The 19,371-nt window shown below is 52.4% G+C and overlaps 1 protein-coding gene across 11 annotated transcripts in view; it reads left to right on the top strand.

Moving 5' to 3' along the window:
• Window positions 1-10,303: 10,303 nt before the first annotated feature.
• Tle3 (TLE family member 3, transcriptional corepressor) overlaps window positions 10,304-19,371 on the top strand; it is a 46,758-nt gene continuing 37,690 nt past the window's right edge. For 6 of the 11 annotated variants that reach the window (XM_059268033.1, XM_059268036.1, XM_059268039.1 and 3 more), the window contains exons 1-4: window positions 10,305-11,464; window positions 11,957-12,057; window positions 12,521-12,584; window positions 13,538-13,582. In XM_059268033.1, the coding sequence (XP_059124016.1) occupies window positions 11,441-11,464; window positions 11,957-12,057; window positions 12,521-12,584; window positions 13,538-13,582 (234 nt within the window). In that variant the 5' untranslated portion in view covers window positions 10,305-11,440. Of the gene's footprint in view, window positions 11,465-11,956; window positions 12,058-12,520; window positions 12,585-13,537; window positions 13,583-19,371 lie in introns of all 11 variants that reach the window. The other 5 variants (XM_059268031.1, XM_059268034.1, XM_059268035.1 and 2 more) reach the window with 1 other exon arrangement.

The following is a 19,371-nucleotide window of genomic DNA, read 5'->3' on the forward strand; positions in this document are numbered from 1 at the left end:
GAAAGCTGGATGGGGAGTAGGGTGGGGGAGCTTGGTGAAGTCATACAGAGCCCCCACCCCCACCCCCAGGAGCTCTGTAGGCTTTCAAAATTGTTCTAACCAAGGAGAGGTCAGTAGGCCTGTCTAGGTGCACCCTGCCCTGAGTCTCTGGCTTTCTATGACCTTGGGGGAGGTGGTTGTCTTCTATTGAAGACTGTTCTTGGGGTCTCTCTGGTCTGGTGGTACTGGGAAGCAATACTTCTGTAGCCTATAGTCCCGTGAGCTGGCTGTGCAGACATGGCTGAGCCCAATCCTGACACCCACCTAGTGGTTATTGATTTTAGTAGTTTGTGAATACCAGCCAAGTTGCTTAGCCAACAGTCAACCAGGGCTGAGGCATATGTTTCTGAGGGCTCTCAGCTCCTTTTGGGGAGCCCTTCCTAAATGTGTATGTTGGCATTTCATCTATAGGCTCCATGTTCTCAGTCCCCATGCACTGATGATCACATGGTCAGTCTTTCCAGCCTGCAGTGCTGTGTTTCTGCCAATACTATCATGAGCTCCCTGAAGCTCAGACCCACAGATGTGTTGGGTAGAGTTCTCCTGTCAGGGTCTAGCCTGGCTCCCTTGAGTAAGGAATCCCATGTCTCCAACTAACCAGGCCACAATGGACCTTCTGTTAACAGAAGCCCTGCATGTCAACTGGGCAGCCTGATTCTGCCTCCCAGTCCTGAGTGTAGCCTCTGTAAGGAAGGAGGCTGCAGGTGTCAAAGACAAGATCCCATCTTTTCATTCCTTCACACGTGGATGCTACGTTCTACTACCTCAAAAAGCTACCCAACCTGCCTATTTTTGAGTCAAGGTCTCATTGTGTAGACTAGGCTGGTCTTGAACTCACAGAGATCTGTTTCCTCTGCCTCCTAAGTGCTAGGATTAAATACATATACCACCAAGCCTGACTCTACATTGGCTTTTCCCAGGGCTCTCAGGGCCCTGTGCTTACCACTGACTTCTAGTGTTTGGGTCTCTGAATATCTAGCTTCCTGCCTTCCTAGTCTCCCATCAATGTGGGACTCATTTAAGTTTCAAGTGCAGAGACTCCAATTCCAGGTAGAAAAGCAGGCATGCTTGGATTTAGGTGGAAGCTTAGGAGTCTGAGCTCATTGAGACAAAGAAGCTGATGAGTCCTCACTCATTCAGAATCACTGACAGTCACAGACGGCTTCCATTGACCTGTGTTACTTCTGCTCCATTTTCACAGCAACCATGTGGGAAAGTACTGCCATCATCCCATGTTACAGATGAGGAACCCAAGGTGTGTCTTGCACAAAACCCCACAGCAAAAAAGTCAAGTGCTCTTGCAGAGGACCCGGGTTTGGTTCCTAGCACCTGTGTTGGGTGGCTTACAACTGCCCATAGCTCTAGTTCCAAGGGATATAGCACCCTCTTCTGGCCTCTGAGGGTACCTGCACTCACTTGCACATACCCTTCCCACACATACACATAGTTAAATAAAATAAAACCAAAGTAATAATGATACAGAGAGGTAAAGATAGTCAGGAGGAGTCCAACCTGTCTACCTGTCTATGAACAGCTTGAGGATCACATGTCACCAGTATCAGTGTTCTTTCTTAGTGTGTGCACACTCGGAGCCCAGAGATCAACCTTGGGTGTCAGTCCTTAGGAACCATTCACCTTGTCTTTCTAAGACAGGGTCTCTCATTGGCTTGGATTTCACTGAATAGGCTAGGCTGGCTGGCCAGTGAGCCTCAGATATTCACCTGTTTCCAACCTCCCCAGCACTGGGAGTTCAAATACTCTTTCCTGCACTTCACTGATGGGGGCATTTCCCCAGTCCCAGAATCACTATTACGAATCAATAATCTCAGGGAGGATCAGCAAGTTGGTCCCACAGATAAAGGTGCTTGCCACCAAGTCCAGTGACTGGAATTTGATTCCCAGGATCTATAGTAGGAGAGAACTGATTTCCTCAAGTTGTCTTCTGATTCTCATATGTGCACCATGCTGTGTGTGTGTGTATGTGCTCATACGCACATTTGTGCGTGTGTACACACATGCACATTCATGAGTGAGCGCACACACACACACACACACACACACACACACAGTAAATTAAATGTACTTTAAAAAACAATTTAAAAAAAATTATGGAAAGATGACTTATTCGCAATAGCCCAAGCCAGGCTGCAGGTATCTTGGAAAGAAGGTGCTGAAGGAAGCAGAAGTCTATGAGGCCAGGCCAGGCACCGGGTCCAGAAACCAGACACTCTTCTGTTTGAAACAGACCACACTGATAGAAGGAATTACTGTATTAGGATAGAAGAGAGGGCTAGGACCATGAGCTCCAGGAATTGAGCTTAAAATGCCACAGAACTCACCTGCCAAAGGGGCTGCCTCTATTTTTTTTTAACTGTAGTAAAAACCATAGTATATAAAATCTGCCACCATTAGATGGACAAATAGTGTTAACTATTCACAGTCCCACAGCTCATTTTTAGACTTCTTCGTCTTGCCAAGTCGAAACTCTGCAGCCCTAACCACTGCACTTGTCCCTCCTCAGCATGGCAACCAGCAATCTACTTTCTGTTTCTCTGAGCCTGGCTACTGTAGTAGCTCATTAGAGCTGATTCATAAAACAGTTGTCTACGACCACCTTCCTTCAGTGTCAACCTCTCAAGACTCATCCACACTGTAGCATGTGACTGGACTTCTTTCTTTTTAAAGGCTGGGTAACATTTCATTGTATACACGTGTCAAGTATTCTTTATCTATCCGTTTGCCTTATGGCCTACATTTAGGTCACTCCCACCCCTTGGTCATGGTGAACAATCCTGCAATATACACGCAGTTGTCCAACTATCTCTTTCAGACTCTGTTTTCAATTCTTTTGGGTACATACACAAGAAGTGGGGCCTCTCTGTCACATGGTAATTCTATTTTTAATACGTTGAGGAACTGCCACACTGACTTCGAATCAGTTGCACAACTTCACAGTCCCACCAACAGCACACAAGGGTTCGAGTCTCTCCACAGCCTCGATAACACTTGTTATTTTCTGTTAGATCTTAAAATATATTTATTTATTATTAGTGTAAGTGTGTGTGTTTGTGCATGACGGGAAGGGGCACACATTTGTAGGTCAAAGGACAGTGATGCTACAGAGTCCACTCCCCCCTATTTCTGTGGGTTTCAGGGCTTGCATGGGTGGGGAGTGTCTCTGAGGTCACAGTCTCTACTTCCCCGTCTTTTCCCTGCCCTATTACCTTTGAAGGCCCCAGAACTTCCCCCAGAACTCTGTTGGAAACCCTGACTGGTTTATGGAAAGAATCAGTTTCAGTACCAGAGGACCTAACTTCCACCCCCATGTTCTCCCCAATGTGAAGGACTAGACCCTCGGACTATGAGCCAGAAATAAACCCTTCCCTCCCTAAGTTGTTTTGATCTTGTGTTTTGTTATAGTAACAGGAAAGTAACTAATACAGTATATGCAAGTTACCCAGACTCCTCACTATTAGGATTAGGAGCCATATAGTATATATAATGTGGTAGCTTTTCTTGGCACTGTAGTATGCTTAGAAGCCTCCACTCACTGCAGATATCAGTTGTGGGCTAGCAAAATGGCTCACTGAGTTAAGCCATTTGCAGCCAAGTCTGAGTACCAGAGTTTGATCCCTAGGACCCACAAGGTAGGAGAGAACTGACTCCCAAAAGTTGTCCTCTGACCTCCACATGCACACTAACACAGAAATGATGAGAGAATAAACAAGTTAATAATAATAATGATGATAATAATAATTATTATTATTATCTCAAACCAGGTAACAGTGTACCCTACTATTGAGTTGTGACAACAAAAAATGTCTCTGGATATTGCCTAATGTCCCCTAGAGGTCAAAAGCACCCTCAGTTAGGAACCAGCAGGTAAGCACACCTGATAGGCAATTAAACTATCATTGTGTGTGCATGACAAAAACACACTTGTAAATCCATGAGTAGAATTGGAAGGGTAAAACAAAAAAGACTGTCAGGCAAATACCTTCTTCTCTCTCCTCCAACTCCAGCTCAGTCCCACCATCAAAGAGCATGTGCACAGGGCCGGAGTTCTGCTCCAACCTTCATCCAGGCCTGATGCTTCCCGAAGCACCCTCCCTCTCCCCAACCCCCACCCGTACTGGCCTGGGTAATTCTCCACCCTTGCTAAGATGGATGCGTTAATACCAGCAAACTATTTCTTAATCTCCTAAGCCTCAGCTTTGAATCTTTAAAAAGGAAAGAGAAACGGCACAAATCTCTTAATTAGGACGCCCAATCACTTCGATAAATATTTACCCGGTTCCAGCATGAGGCATGGAAACCCGGCGCCATTAGTCAATAGAGGTCAGCAAAGTGCACCTTGGGAACAGCAGGATGCAATTCAGCCTAGCTTGGGAGGAGGTGTCAGGAGAATGTTTCCAGTCTCGGGCTTCTGCTAAAGACAGGTGAACAAACACATTCCATGCCTACTCTGCACACCTGCCCCTCACAAAGTCCCAGGTGGACATGATAGCCTATTTGTAAATCATCACCTGGTAGTCTGGTTGCCTTAGCTTTCTAGACAGAGGTAGTGGGGACACCAAGCAGATCCAATATCCCAGGGCTCTCCAGAGAATCCTAGCTGGGCTGCTTTGCTATTGTCTGGAACTCTACTCTCAATCAACCAAGGCCACAGCACTTCACAGGCAGTTACTCGTACTGTCAACTCCAACTCAATATCCAGTGTTATTTCCTGTGCAGTTTGAACACCGAGGCTCTATGACGTGCAGCCTAGACTTAGATAGCCTTGTGTCTACCCAAAGGCAAGGGCTTCTCGTACATTCTAGTATCTGCATATTGTAGGCTTTCAGTAAACTCTTGATGAGTCAGCACCCAGACACCATTTTTCCCATTTTACAGCTGTAGGAACAGAGACTGCAGAGTGGATCCCTCCCTCCTGACCTTAGCAGCCTTCGGGACATCCTCCATCGGATGAGAAGGCTCTTAGGGTGGGTGTGGGGTGAGGACAAGGGTTTTTTAGAGAGGCCAGTGCTGTTGGGCGGTAAAAGAAGCTATAAAGAAGGGAGACTACCTTGGAAGGCTGTGGGAGAGAGAAAGCTCCTCCTGGTCTCTTCCCCACCAGAGCTTTTGTCTGCTCTTATGGGCTGAGCTCAAACCCTGTCTTCCCAACAAGTCCTCAGAGAAGCCCTTCACACGGATCTGGACTGTGGGTGGTACTCAGGTTTCTCTCTGTCTCTACCCATCCCCACCCCCTCAAAGGTTAGTTTCGAATTATCCTCCCTCCCAGTCTTTCCTTCCTGCCCTCATCAACCTCTCCCTGATGGGTTCAGAGGTTGTAGGGATAGCCAAGGTTATCAAGGACTATGGAAAAGAATGGGAATTTCAGAGTCAAGAGATAGTTGTGCATGCTCTGGGACTTTCCTGGGGGTTCAGAGGGACTCTGCTGCTCCTGATGGGCTTTGGTCGGAACCATGCTTGGCTTTGCTGTCCTCGTCTGTCTGGAACACACACACACACACACACACACACACACACACACACACACATACACAAAATGTTACAGAAGCTGAATCCCCGGCTGTTGGTATGTTCTCATCAGGGCCACCACAGCTAACTGTCATTGATCGCTTAATGTGCCAGGCCTATATACCAAGTGCCACTTGAATGGTCTCCATCGATCTCGGAAGCAATACTCCAAGGTGGACAGGACTGTTATCTTCACTCAACAGATGAGGAAATGGAGGCTTCCAGAGAGTCCACAAGTGCCCCAAAGTCACCGAACTTGACCCAGCTAGAGAGTTGGAAGAGAGCTTAAGAGACCGTGGGAAGTCCCTTCACCAATAGGAGCCTCAGCCCTCTTTCCTGAAGTGAGCTGTGTTCATCTTGCAGTCCTGACTGGCAGGGCAAGCGTCGTTAAGTTGTGGACTCTGGAGCTGAGTTGCTTGGATTCCAGTATGTCAACCACCACAGTGACCTTGAGTAAGTCATTGTACCAGAGAGTGGTATCAATTGCCCATCTGCTCAGTGGGAGTGCCATCAGTGGCACTGCCCTCATCCTTTGGGCGAGGATTAAATGCGTTAATATTTTCCCAGTGCTTAGGATGGAATCTGGTGCAGAGTAAGCACTGTCTTAAGTTTGTTAAACAAATACAAATTCCCCTTCTTCTAGCATGTCATGGTGAGGTGCTGCCTTGTGGAGGAAGGTCTGGAATGACTGACGGATGGGGGTGGGTGGGAAGGGGGGGGCAGACTTGCTCTAGCACTGAACATAAACAATAAGGGAACCACAGAATTAACCAAAGGGGGTGGGTGGGGGTGGTGATGAGGGAGAATACTCTCCTCTTTGGCCAACTCAGACAAGAGCTTTCCCAAAAACCAATGCCAGTAGCTGTTGGGGGTTGGGGATGGCAGGAGGAGAGGTTGTTTCCAACCCCATCCCAGACCCTGAGACCAGTTCCTCAAAGGGCAGGCCACAGTCTGGTGGCTGGCCAGAGGCAGTTCCCTTAATTCCGGAGAAAAACATAATAACACTCATCTAAGGTGTTTCAGATTTATTTTTAAGGAACCAGAGAAGCATCTCTGTCCCCACTCCAAGTTCCCACAGTCATCCTACATCCCAAATGAGGAGCTGGAGGGGGAGGGGGGAGGAGGGGGCTCCGCTGCTTCAGATCCACCCCGGTCTTTCCATCTCACCGTGTGACTTTTTTTTTTTTTTAAATGTGCCAGGAATTCCTCTCCCACGTGGGGTGGACTCTGAGGTACTCAATTAAGCAGCCAATGAAAAGTCTGCTCTCCGGTAGCAAATGACCCTGACACTTCTTGTAACATAAACAGTTGAAACGCTTCCAATTAGAACTGGAGACAGAGTTGTTTGAAGTCTTTTTCTTCAGTCCCCTCCTTTTTAAAAATAATTGTTAAGCGCTTCGGACAGGGTGTTGTGTGCATCTTTCTCTAGCATAAAATAAGCTTATTTCCTTTTCTTACAAAATTTGTGGGGTGGCATGGGGGTGGGGGCTCTGCGCAGTGGCGAGCTTTGAACTTAAGGGACTCGAACTTGGTTATGAGCCCTCTGCTCTGGGTTCTGGTCACAGAGAAAGGGTTGAGAGCCAAGGTGAAGGGGCGAACCGGGAGCCAGAGGCTCCACCTCCAGACCTCTAGAGAGGGCTAGGATGAATGAATGAGTGAATGTCTTTCAGCTAGTGCTCATATGGATTCGTCTTGCACAAAGATGTTTCTGAGTTTGGCCGTGGATCTGGCTGTCCTGGATTCCAATTCTGACCTCTCTCCCTAGCTCGAGGCCCATTAGTAAGCTTTGTTTCTGTGTTTGTTTTCAGCCTCTCTTTTCTACCCTATAAGACGGGCCATCAGCCAGGCCTTGGGAGTGAAATGAGGACGTAGTGGGTAACCAAGGCCTGCTTTGTACCTATTAAACGCTCAAGGGCTGTCCTTCCTCACTGTGGGGCGCGCCGCTGCAGTTCGGCGCTGCCGTGGGGGCGGCGCTCGGCAAAACCGCATCCATCACACTCATCCTCCTTGTGGCAGGCCCGGTGCTGGCGCCTGGGTTCACAGGAGAACTCAGGGTGGAGGCTGCCTTGCACCCGCTCACGCTGACTCGTGGGGTACTCGGGAACACCACTGTCCCGGCAGGAGACACGCAGACAGGAGACAGAGCTGCAATGCTTTTCTGTACACAGTCCGCGTAGACTCGACCTGGAAGCCCAGGGCCTCGGTGGCCGCCAGCGGGAGGGCGCCGCCGTCGTCGGAGACAGTCCATAGGGAGACCGAGGAGAGGGAGGCCGAGCTAGGCGCCTTGGCCCGGGCATCTTGAAGGCATTGTGTTTAATAAATCTGGGCGACAACCACACCCGCTATCTCCCCCCTCTCTTCTCGGCTCCCAAATCAAGACCTGCTGTAGGACCCCCAGTTTAAGGGGTCTTAAAACCCCTGCACTTTGATTAGCAGCTTCAAAGAGATCCCTTTAAAGTTCTCCTTTCTCCCCAACCCCATATCTCCTCCCCCTTGACATCCCTCCCCCACCACTCCCAGGACAACAAAACACTAAATGCAAGTTTAAAGGGGGGCGATGAAGAGAGAGTCTCCGACTTCCTCCTCAACGAGGTCCATAGAAATTACCTATTTCATACGTGCGCACGAGTCGGAACATCGTGGAGTTTGGGTTTTGATTTTCTTTCTTTCTTTTTTCTATCCTTTTTCTTCTTCTTCTTCTTCTTCTTTTTTTTTAAACAGGGTTTGTGTGTGTTTTTACCTTTTATTATTTAAATTGATACGTTTCATTACTAGGGAGAAAAATAAAATATTCCTTTGATACACAAAATCAAATTGATATTTAGCCTCTGCTTACTTTTTTATGCATGGCTCCTTTATACCACATGGTAGTGACAGATTGTTTGAGCTGGAAGGAAAAGCCATTCAAAGCTAATTAAGCAGCCATTCCAAGCACTATTTGCAAGCGGGAGGCTCAGAAGCCTCGGCATTTGTCAGCGCTCCCCCACCCCGCGTGGTTTTGACTGACAGCTCTAGTCAAGGACTGACAGCTCCCGGCATCTCCACCAATCAGTAGTCGAGAGGCTCTTTGCTTGTCTATGATTGGTCTCTAGGCTTGCTCTGGGGCGTGGCCGGCGCGCCCCACGTGGGGGCTGGAGCGAGAAAGGGGCGGGCCGGGTAGGAAGCGGGTGCGCCCACCCGTGACGTAAGGGGGAGGGCAAAGAAGGGGGAGGGGAGAGGGAAGCTCAAAAGAGGAGCCATTTTGAGACTAATGGATGCTGCGGCCAGATGCTCGCATCTGTCGAGCTGGGCTTCTCCCTGCCCCACTCCCCTTTTCGGTGCGCGCCGTACACGATTTATGTTTTTATTTAGGAGAATAAATAAATGAAGAGGAGAGCGCGGTCGCGGCCGGCGGCCGGAGCGGGTTCTGGGAGGCTCCATCTCGGGGCGGCCGCTCACGTGGAGGTCCCCGCGCGCTCCCAACTCCTCATTAAGATGCAAACGCGAACCTCGGGCTCCTAATGAGGGGAAAATATAGATTCCGGGGGCGCGCGGCGGCTCGCGCGCGCCCGCAGCGGGCCCGGAGTGCGTGCTTGCGTGCGTGCTTGGTGGGAAAGCAGAGAGGGACCCGGGGACACCTGGGCGGCCCACTCGGTGGTGGCTCTCCGAGGCCCGCGGACCCAGGGTGGGCAGTATGCCCGACGTGACCCCTGCCTGCGAGCAAATGGGCCCCAGAGTCTAATGTCTGCGCCCCCTTGGGCGTCAAGACTGGTTACCGTGGCAGCTCCAGGCTCGCAGTCGCTCTTCCACGGGTGGCTGCCGATGCATGTGGTACGGGCCGGCCAGCAGGCCAAGAAACCGGGTCGGAGCTCTGGGTCGGAGCCAGGAGAGCCCCAACTCCGTGCATGCCCTTCACCACCGCGGGCCCGGAGCGCAGCTGAGGAGCCCGCTCTGACAAGGCTGCGGCCAGGACGTAGCTGTCCCCAAAGGGCAAGAACCCCGAACGGGGCCAGCCGCACTGCTGAGCTTGTTGTCCGCAGACAGCCGGGCCCTTCCATCTGCGCTGCCCGCCAAGCCAGAGTTCTCAGACTTCCCCCTCGGCGGCAGCCGCCGCGCATCAGAGGCGCTGTTTATTTGGCTTTCTGAAAAGAAGGGCGAATGAACAAAGGAGGAAAAGCGGGGCGCCCAAGGGTGGAAGAGGGGACAGGAACGGATAAAAGAAAGAGAAACTCAGTTTGGGGAACAGTCTTAGAGGTCGGAGGTAACTTTGGGAGCCAGCATTTTATCGGTCCTAAATCTTCTGAAGTGAAAACATTAAACTGACAAAGTGATTCTGTTTGTTTTATAGTATCTAATTGGGCTGCTTTGCAGCCCTAATGAGATTAGAGGGGGCAATCGCTCGCCGCCTTTACAGAATCAACTGATCCATTACTACCAGCCACAGGTTTTGAGGATTGTACAGCTTGTCCTTTTTTTTTTCCCCCTTTTGTTGTTACTCGTTTTCTTTTCCTCCCCTCCCGCCAAATAATTATTTGCTAGTAGATCGTGGGAAAAAAAAAAGAAGGAAAAAAACCCTAGCAGCCCAGCACTATAATATATATCTATTTATTATATGTCTTTCGGTTAATTCCTGATGTGAGGAGCGCTGTTTTTCACTCCCAAGCGAAAGTCACCAGCGGGTAGGGCCTGATTGCTACTTTTCATGCATAGTTTTAGACACAAGAGGGCATTGTGACGTCGCGCCCAGCGGCGCCCAGTCGCAGTCCGAGTCCCGTGGCCCCACGTGGGAGCCTCGCGCTCCCATTGGCCGACGCTAGGCGAAGCCGCCACATTATTTTGTTACTTTTCAGTCCCTATTTGGAACTGCTCTCGCGGCAGTTCAGACCTCGTGCTCGGCCCCCTTCGCCTGTCTGTGTGTGGTATCCGCAGGTCCGAGGCACTTTTTGTGTGTGTGTGTGCGTGCGTGTATGTGTGTGTGTTGAGTGCGTGTGTTTGGGGGGTTTGTCCGGGCGCGGAGAGGAGAGCCAGGCTGAGAGGAAGCAAAGAAGCCGCAGAGCTCCCGGGCTCGGGCTACGTCTTCCCCTCCGTGCTCTCCAGCCTGCGCGCTCCGAGGCGGCAGGGACGCCGACCGCTCCTCGCCAGGGACGCTGACGCTCTACTTGGGAGCAGAGAGGACCCCTTCGCCGAGGCTTCTCATGCCCGCTGGAGTTAGGATGCCAGGGCGCATGATTTGTACCGACTGAGCCCGGAGTTCCTCCTCGGCCCTGGGAAGGGCTGGCGGCGGCGACAGGAGCAGAAGGAACAGCAGGCTCTCCTCTCCGAGGGGGGGCGTCGAAGCGCCCTCGCTGGGCTGCAACCCTCACCCTCGGTCCTCAAGCCGTCACCTCGGTGGCCTGCCTCCTTTCTCTTCTCGCTGCGAATTCCGGGCCCGGCCACCTCTGGGACCCGACCCACGCGCCCCGGATGCTCTGGGCTGCCCAGACGCGCCCCCCTTCAGCCTCATCGTGCTGAGTGACCAGCGAGGGGGCAGGAGGATCCCCCCCTCCCCGGCCTCGGGATCCCGCACTGGAGCCACCAGGGAGCCGACGATGTCCGCACAGCCCCGGCTTCTGACACTGTCCACGCAGCCGGGGGAAGGCGGCTGGCCGAAGCTGGCCGAGCCCTAAGCGCACAAAGCGCGAGCCCGCCGACGACTTTGCCGCTTGCTCCGCCGCTCTTTGTCTGCACTTGGGGCGCACGCCCGACTCTGGGATTTCGCTGCGAGAGCGGGCTGGGGGGGGCTGGGGCGAGCTCTCGGTTCCCCGGCCGCCCCCCGCTCGGGCTCGCCTCCCCCCTCCCCCGCACATCCCCGGCTCGGGCTCTCGGCGCTTCCAAGCTCTCGGAATCGCGACCCCTCCCTGCCATGTATCCGCAAGGCAGACATCCGGTGAGTAATTGCAACTAGGCTTATTTAAGCATCTATCATGGCAGGGTAAACGAGGCAGTTTATCTAGCACCTCCATTTTGCTTGTTGCTACCTTTATGGTGCGCGCGCGTGTGTGCGTTCACACAAAGGGGCTGTGGTGGGGGGGCGCAGTAGAGAGCTCAGGGTAATTGCGCTCGAGTGGCCGGGGGCGGCCTGTCTTGGAGGGGGACTCTGGCTCTCTCCCCGGACCCCTCCTCCCAAGTCTTCCAAGTCACCCCCGCGGCACTTGGCCGTGGGAACCCTCCTGGCTTTGGGGATGGTCGGGGCGCCCTCTTCCCGGCCCCGTCGGGAGAGCGGAGAAAAACTTGCTAGGAAGGTTCTGGGCCATGGGGTGGTGGCCTTGCCGGTGGCGCCCGGCGGGAAGGAACCAGGGACCCAGCGGAGGCAAGGGGCTTCGTGGAGCCTGTCTGATGTGCCCACTCCTCTCCCCTGTGTCGTTCTCGTGGGCTCCAGGCTCCCCATCAACCTGGGCAGCCGGGATTTAAATTCACTGTGGCCGAGTCCTGTGACAGGATCAAAGACGAATTCCAGTTCCTGCAAGCTCAGTATCACAGGTAAGGTGGACAGGGGGTGGCCCGGGGCTGGCGAGGAGGGCGGCCGCGCGCGCTCCTGCTACCCCCCGCGGGGACAGAGGGGACGCCGACCCCGGGCAGCGGGGTGGCTGGGCCTCCGCCTTTTGTTTTCCCTCTCGGTGCGCGCCGCCTTAACCCTTTGCGTTCTGCGGTCGCCTAGCTCCCGAAACCCCGCCCGGTGGGGGGTCAGGGTCTTGATCCGGCGTCAGGGGCCGCCCCCGCGTGGCCGCGATGAGTCCCCTCGCAGATCAAGGGAAGTTTGGAGTTGGTACAGCCAGGCTCCGTGTGGCAGGCGGCCACCCCTACTGCCCAGGGGATGCTCGATAATGGGGGTGCTCAGGGTGCTGGGGAAGTGGAGAGAAGTGACTCCCCGAGGCCCTGGGGTCCGGGTCTCTGAGGAGGCGGTGTAGGCGCCAGGCCTGAGCGCCTCCTCCTGCCCCCACAGCCTCAAAGTGGAGTACGACAAGCTGGCGAACGAGAAGACGGAGATGCAGCGCCATTATGTGATGGTGAGAGGCAGCCCGCAGCAGGGCGGAGGGAGGGCAGGGCAGGGCACCCAGGCTATGGGTCCAGCTGGGACCGTCGCAGGCCTGAGCCAGGCCCGGCTTCAGGACAGCCCTTTGGAGGGCTCTCTTCTTCAGCTTCCTCTTCCCGGCCACTTGGAGGAGGGCTGGTGAGAGTAGGGGCCGAAAGAGAAACAAACCCGCATTCCAGGCCACCTTTGTAAAGAGCTTTTCATTTGTGTTTTGAAGGTTTCCCTGGGGGCTGGTTGCCTTAACATAGAGTAGGGTGAGCCGCTGTCAGAGTTGTATAAAAATCCCTCCTGGAGTCCTCCTGGGAGTCTTCGGAAACTTTTCTGTTTGGCAGCTGGGATCTAGCCAGAATGGGACAGAAGGGCCTGCCTTCCCTAGAGTTTTTCCAGATTGGAGGAACCTTTTAAAGTCCTCTACATCCGTGTCCCCTCCTCGAGGACTTCCTTAGTTGGGAGTCTGGACCTCCCCGAGCCAGACCATGTTTTAACTTAGTGTCTTCCTTCAAGTTGACACCTTCCTTTTGGGAGTGGGCATGGGAGCCACTAAAGGGCAGGCCGGCCGCAGTCTTTCCACATAAGAGACCTTCCACCTAGTGCTGAATAACTCTCAGAAGACAAGAGGAGGCGGGTGTGGAGCATTCCCTGTAGAGCCCGTACCTTGTATAAACAGCATGTATGGCACATGGGGTGTTTGTGGGAGGGGAGGCCCGGCTCTTCTTCCTATTGTGTGTAAGGTTCTCTTGAGTGGAGAGGAACGCTTGGCCACTTCCCCTGTCAGCTTTTGAACCTCCATAGGCTGTCTTTGTGGGTGGACTAAAGCTTCTTTGGACCCAGTGAATGGTTTAGCCAGAGCCTGGGGGAGTGGGGAGGGGGGTTAAAAAGGAGTGGTGTCCCTGTGTTGCCTGCTAATGGCATTTTTTAAATTTGTAGTACTATGAGATGTCCTATGGCTTGAACATTGAAATGCACAAACAGGTACGTGCTTTTTCTCTTTAATAAATGTATATATGTATCTATAGAAAACTTAAAATATGTGGATATGGGGGGGCGCAGCATGGGTCCTCATTTGAAAATGAGCCTGGTCTTCCCACTGGGCCATTAAGGGTGAATGTTCAGTGAGTTCCTGCTGCTGGGGCTTTGCTGTTCCTTGGTTATGTTGCCTTGTTAGCATTTGTTCTGGTGAACTTAGGCCTGGTCTGGGATCTGGGTAGAAAGTTGGACTGTAGGTACCCCAGGATCTGCCCTAGCTACCAACACCTGGAGGACTGCTTTTGTTATCTGTTTAATGTAAAATTCTCAAAAAGGAAATGCAGGCGAAGTTCCCCCTCTCCCCCCTTGCTTTTCTTTCTTTTTCTTGCAAATAAAAAAAAAAAAAAAAAAACAGTGATGTACTGCCTTGATAAAATTACACTTCAAGGGCCTTAAAAGCCAGGCTGAGCTGTCTAAATGTAAGGGAATGAAGCCACGAACGGCCTAGAACAACTGAAAGCCAGAGTGAAATGCAATCCTCGCGCCATGCGTTTAGGGGGAGTTTCTCAACTCTTCCTTTGGAGGCAGCTATGTTCCCATTTCACAGGAGGCAGCTGAAGAAGCCCTTGGGTGAAGTAGCTTGCCCAGGGGCCAGCCTGGCCAGGCCTTTTGAGATGGCTGGCAGTTGAGCTCAGCTTTGTAATCCTGAAGTCAAACCAGTTTAGCTAGTGTGGTATCCTTTGATGGATATGTAAACTACCTCACATTGTCACCCTTCTAATAACAGTATACCTCAAACCCAGCAAATAGAAACACCCTTTATCTCAGTGCCTATCAGTAGCTAGTCCTGAGCTAGGCCAGGCCGTGGGAGAGGCCTGTTTGTCTATTTGTGTTCCGAGGAGAGGCTGCCTATAATTTGGCTTGGCGGACGATTAGCATCGACTTGGCACGTATAAACGGCGCGCAGGCCGGTTGTTCTTTTTAACAATTGGTGTTCTTGAAATCTCAGAAGGCTGTTGACTCATTCTAGCCTTTGGTGACCGTGACTTGAATGGATTTTCTGCTCTAAATTAACAGTCATTTACAAGGTTTAAATTTTGTTCTTTAAAGGGGGCAGGACCCAGGGCAGGTGAGAAGGGCAGGTGACCCTGAGGGCAAGCGTGCAGATTCCTGCCCGCTCCAGTGGCTTCCTATAGAGCCTTTTGAATCTGGTTTCCTTTCCCTCCTGTAGGGAGCCCTGCTGTTGGGTGAAGGGTAGCCAGAAAGGGGCCAGCATTTAGTGAGCAATGTGGGAAGCCAGCTGTGGTTTCCTGAGGAATTGGTTCCCTAGGCATGCATGCATGGAGGCCACCACATTTTCACTTCTTGGCCCACAGAAATAATAAACAGACATTGCTTTATATGTAAAGAAGGTTCTCCTGGGGAGGACAGACCAGAAATGGGTTGTGCCTCATTCTAGGTAGAACTGGCCCAAGCCTGGCTGGTTTAGGAAGAATGCATGATGAAATGAAACTGGGGTCTCAGGTGTTTTAAGGACTTTGGGGTGTTATGCAAAGTACCACTTCTTCCCTTTCTCCAGTCCTCCCCTCCCTCTGTGAATAGTATCTTGGGCGTGTTTTAAAGAGAGTAATTGCACCCAGGTTCAAAATTTATAGCAGTAGTTGTTGTTGTAAGAGCTTCTAATTAAGGTGTAATATGTCCTTGCATGTTGAGGTCTGCATGGGTGGTGTTGCCCGTGTCTGAGTGGATGGTTGTTGGGCACAAAGAAGTCACCTTGGCTGGCAGAGCAGAACTGTCTGAGCCCTGGGGATGCCGTGAACCCAGAAGGGTTAAGTATCTCAATGCTCTTGGTGGTGGGGCTTCTGTACAGAGCAGCTGTGTTCGTCTGGGATTCCTGGCCATTTCCCAAACAGGGTTCTCAGATGGGAGAATGCCTGAGATCTGGCCACATTGTCTTCATTAATCCCCTTAGTGGTGGATAGAGCGATCTTTGCCCTCTTTTTATAGGTGGGGAAACCAAGGCATCCAGGAAGCTGGCATGGCAAGAGCTAGGGCTCATTTCAGAGCCTCTGGCTTCCACAGCTAGGCCCTTTGCTCCTGGTGCCTTACCTTTGCCTTCCAGCCCCTTCCCAGCACCAATGCATGCCAAGACGTCTCTGGGTTGGGTGAACTCACCCTGTGGCTGTGTAGGAACAAAGAGGCAAAGAGGTGGAGAAACCCTGACTGAGAGAGGAGAAACACAACCCTGACCTAATGGCGTGCTGGCCACTCCCTAGGCCTACAGGGTTCTGTAGAAGAAAACCCTGCCACTAATTGTAGTGTGGGTCTTGGGTGCATTTGGCGATGGTGGTTAGGCCTGAGCAAACAAGTTTATCAGCTGACCTGTTTAGCGGTTGACTGGTGTTTTATCTGCACACACAATCAAGTGACTGAAATGCTTGAATTATTCATGCAGTGTCCTGCCCTCTAGACTTGACTGTGTGATTACATCTGCCTGGAACAAACAGGCTGGATTCTTCATCTTTAAGCAAGTGGGGGTGGGGACTGTATGTACTTTTTATATAATAGATGGTCTACAGAGCTAGCACCTTGGGAAAGTGTGTCTGTCCATCCTCGACCTGCACACACACACACACACACACACACACACACACACACACTCACACACACTTCACCACCGCCACATATTTTTTCAAAAGCTCTTCTTCACTGGCTCCATGGGAAATGCCAATTAGCTGAGAACCTTGCGTTCTGCCAGATGGTCCCAAGTATTGACAGAGGGCAGCTGATGAGGTACGTCCAGCCCGCTTTTATTTTACTGAGAGGTTAAACTCACTGAGGCTGGCTCTGTCCCTGGCTGCTTCTCTGTCCCCGTCTCCTCCCCCCACCCCCCACCCCCATCTCTCTCTCTTTCAAGCTGTCAAATCCCAGAGAAGTAATAAATGGGTCCTCCTTCTCTTTTGCCTCCCTCCCTAATTATGGCAAAGCAAAGATTACAGAATCACAGGCCTGGCTGGGACTCTGAAGAGGTCACCACCTCCCCCAGGCTCCCACTTCCAGGCAGGGTGTCAAGGATGATTCAGCGAGGGCCAGGGAGGCGATGATGGCTGACCGGCTCATCAGTTCCCGTCTTGTTCCTGCAGTGCCTTTCCAGTGTCAGCAGCACATGACAAAGCCAGCTTAGAAACAGACTCCAGAGCAACTGTCATGCAGTGCTGGGGGAAGCCGGCAGGCTGGCCTTCCACCCTCCGGTGGTGAGCACTGATGTTTGGCAAAGCTGACTTGAGGCGTCTTGATTTGGGGGCAGCATCATGCCAATACTAGACAGTCCCTGTTTTCGGTAACCCAAGCAAGTTCCAGAGCCCCAGAGCTGGAAGAGCCCTTCAGCTTCTTAGGCAAACCTTTCATGTCATGGATGAGGAAACAGGCCCAGAGACTGGAGCTGCTATACCCAGATCCCTGCCGTCGCTTTCCTCCTCCGACCCCTGGCCTCTTCTGTAGCAAGCCTCTCCTGGTAACTCACAGCACGCTGTGCCTTTAATTACCTCCGCTTGTTCCACGCTGTGTGATCCAGCCAGGTTCAGGCTGCAGACTTGGCTCCACCAAAGTCCAAAGTATCCCGTTTGGGGTTGTATAACCGTGTCAGCTGAACCCTCTGTGTTCAGAGTCCCATCTCCCTTCGCCAGCTATTTGCACAACTAATGATTGGACGGGTTTGGTAATAACACGGAGGGCAGCTGCCCAGATGAGGAGAGGGCAGGATAACCTGTGACTGTTGTACCCCGGCCACAAGGTGGCCATCTACCCAGGACTGAAAAGAGCCGAAGGCTTCCAGGCAAAGCAGCTTAAAGGACCGTGTGGCCAGAGAGCCACCAGGCGACAGGGTTTTCTGGAAGGATGCTGCCAAGGAGTTGACGGGTCTCGGTGGCAGTAAGGTGGGGGTGCAGGCACTCTGACCCTAGGGCGGTGCCTGTGTGTGTGGCCTCTGGGTTGAGCTGTGACACTGACTTCTTTACTGGGAGCACCTTTCATTCGTGCCCTGGATTCTGTGTGACCTCAGCTGCCCTGTGGCTCCTCTCTGGAAACATGGGGGTTGTGTGATCTCCCTGGAAGGGTCCCATCCCTGCTCTACCTTGGGAATGACCGTGCCTGAAACTCCTTTTCCTTTGTCCTGTCCAGCTAGAGGGTGACCCAACCCTCAAGGCCGCCTGCCTCTCATCTCCGGCTTCTGTCGATCCCTTGTCTGTAGGAGACCATAGAACTGTACAGGGCGAAGCTCTCTGTACCTCTCGGGCTTTTCCTTCTTGCGCGTTTGACCGTTGAGACCGACTCTAGAACTAGATAAAGATACTAAGGCTGCTGGGAACCCTACTCCCAATTCTACTATTCCAGAAACTTTCCTGAAGCAGGAGTGCGTGGCGGGCCAAGAGTTCCTCCCGCTCCTCTTCCTCCTCGTCCTCCTCCTCCTCCTCCTCCTCGTCCTCCTCATCCTCTTTGGAGTCCTCCCTCTGCCCAGGAAGGGTCGCCTTTCCTGAGGCCCTCGATTCCATATTGTTGAAGGAGAGTTAGCCAAGGAATAAATTCCCTTTTTACATAGGAAAATGTTTTTCTGTATCGTTGTACAAAATCCTGGGACACCGGGAGGCGGTAAACAACTCACAGCGGGCCTCTCCCCTGTGATCTGCCACAACACAATGTGAACCTTCTTGTCTCATTTCGGAGCTATGGAGGACGCCCCTTTGCCGAGCACACTCAGTGTGTAATAGGTGCTCAGTAAACACGTGGGGTTTCCTTCTTTGGGTTGTGGGTGGGTGGGTGGACCTGCACTGCATAGAGCCCTGAGAAGGAAGTGGGGGGTTGTGACTGTGGGTTGCCTGCCGGTCTACAGGCTGCTCTCTGTGGTTCAGCACACAGTCTCCTCATCAGCAAAATGAGAGAGTTGGATCCCTTCCCAAAACGGTTATTAGGGGTCTGGGATGTGCTTGGGTGTGGGCCGGGCTTGGTTACCCGGCCGAATGAGACACCATTCCCTCCGCTGGGCCATCAGGCCTCTAAATAAGTAATTGCGATGCAGTGAGGTAAGCGCTGAGGCGGCCGCTGCCACACACTTGCTTCACTCTTCCTGGGAAAGCGGAGACGGGTCAGAGAAGATGTCCCTGCAGAAGGACTGTTACTTGAGTGGGGCCGTCTCAAGGGAGGGTGGGAGGGGAGTTGTTGAAGGCAGAAGCCGCCAGCCAGGGCTGCTCCCAGGTGACAACAGCTCCTGAGATGGCCGTGAAGTACATTCAGGAAGCCACAGTCAGGAAGAATGGATCGGGGGAGGGCAGAGGCCCCGCACTTGAGAAGTGAGGCGAGGTGGTGACATTTTGCAGCACAGCATTATCCAAAGGCCTCTCCACCCTCACAGTCACCACGACTCGGTGGCTCCCTCCGTCCCCATATGGCTCTCCCGGGCCTGGCTCCAGTCCATCTGGCATGGGGTGGGGGTGGGGGTGGGGTGCTTGGGGCGTCTGTGGCCGCCCCTGTCTGCTTCCCCACCATCATGCTCTGGTTTGAACTCTATTCCCCAAAGTGGCATTGTCTCCTTTCTCATACTGGTAATTCTGTAATGACTGGGTATGACCTGCCCCTCCCCCATATTTAATTCTCATCAGCCCGGCTCTCCACTTTGCTATTAATGATAGCAGCCAGCAAAATAGCTTTCAACATGCCATTGACAGTCTGGCTTAAGAGCGCTCTTGAAGTAGTGCTAGACAGCTGAAAGCACCCATAATTGTGTACCAGAGTGAGAACTG

This window comes from Peromyscus eremicus, chromosome 7, assembly GCF_949786415.1.
Source record: "Peromyscus eremicus chromosome 7, PerEre_H2_v1, whole genome shotgun sequence".
NCBI classification, from domain to species: domain Eukaryota; kingdom Metazoa; phylum Chordata; class Mammalia; order Rodentia; family Cricetidae; genus Peromyscus; species Peromyscus eremicus.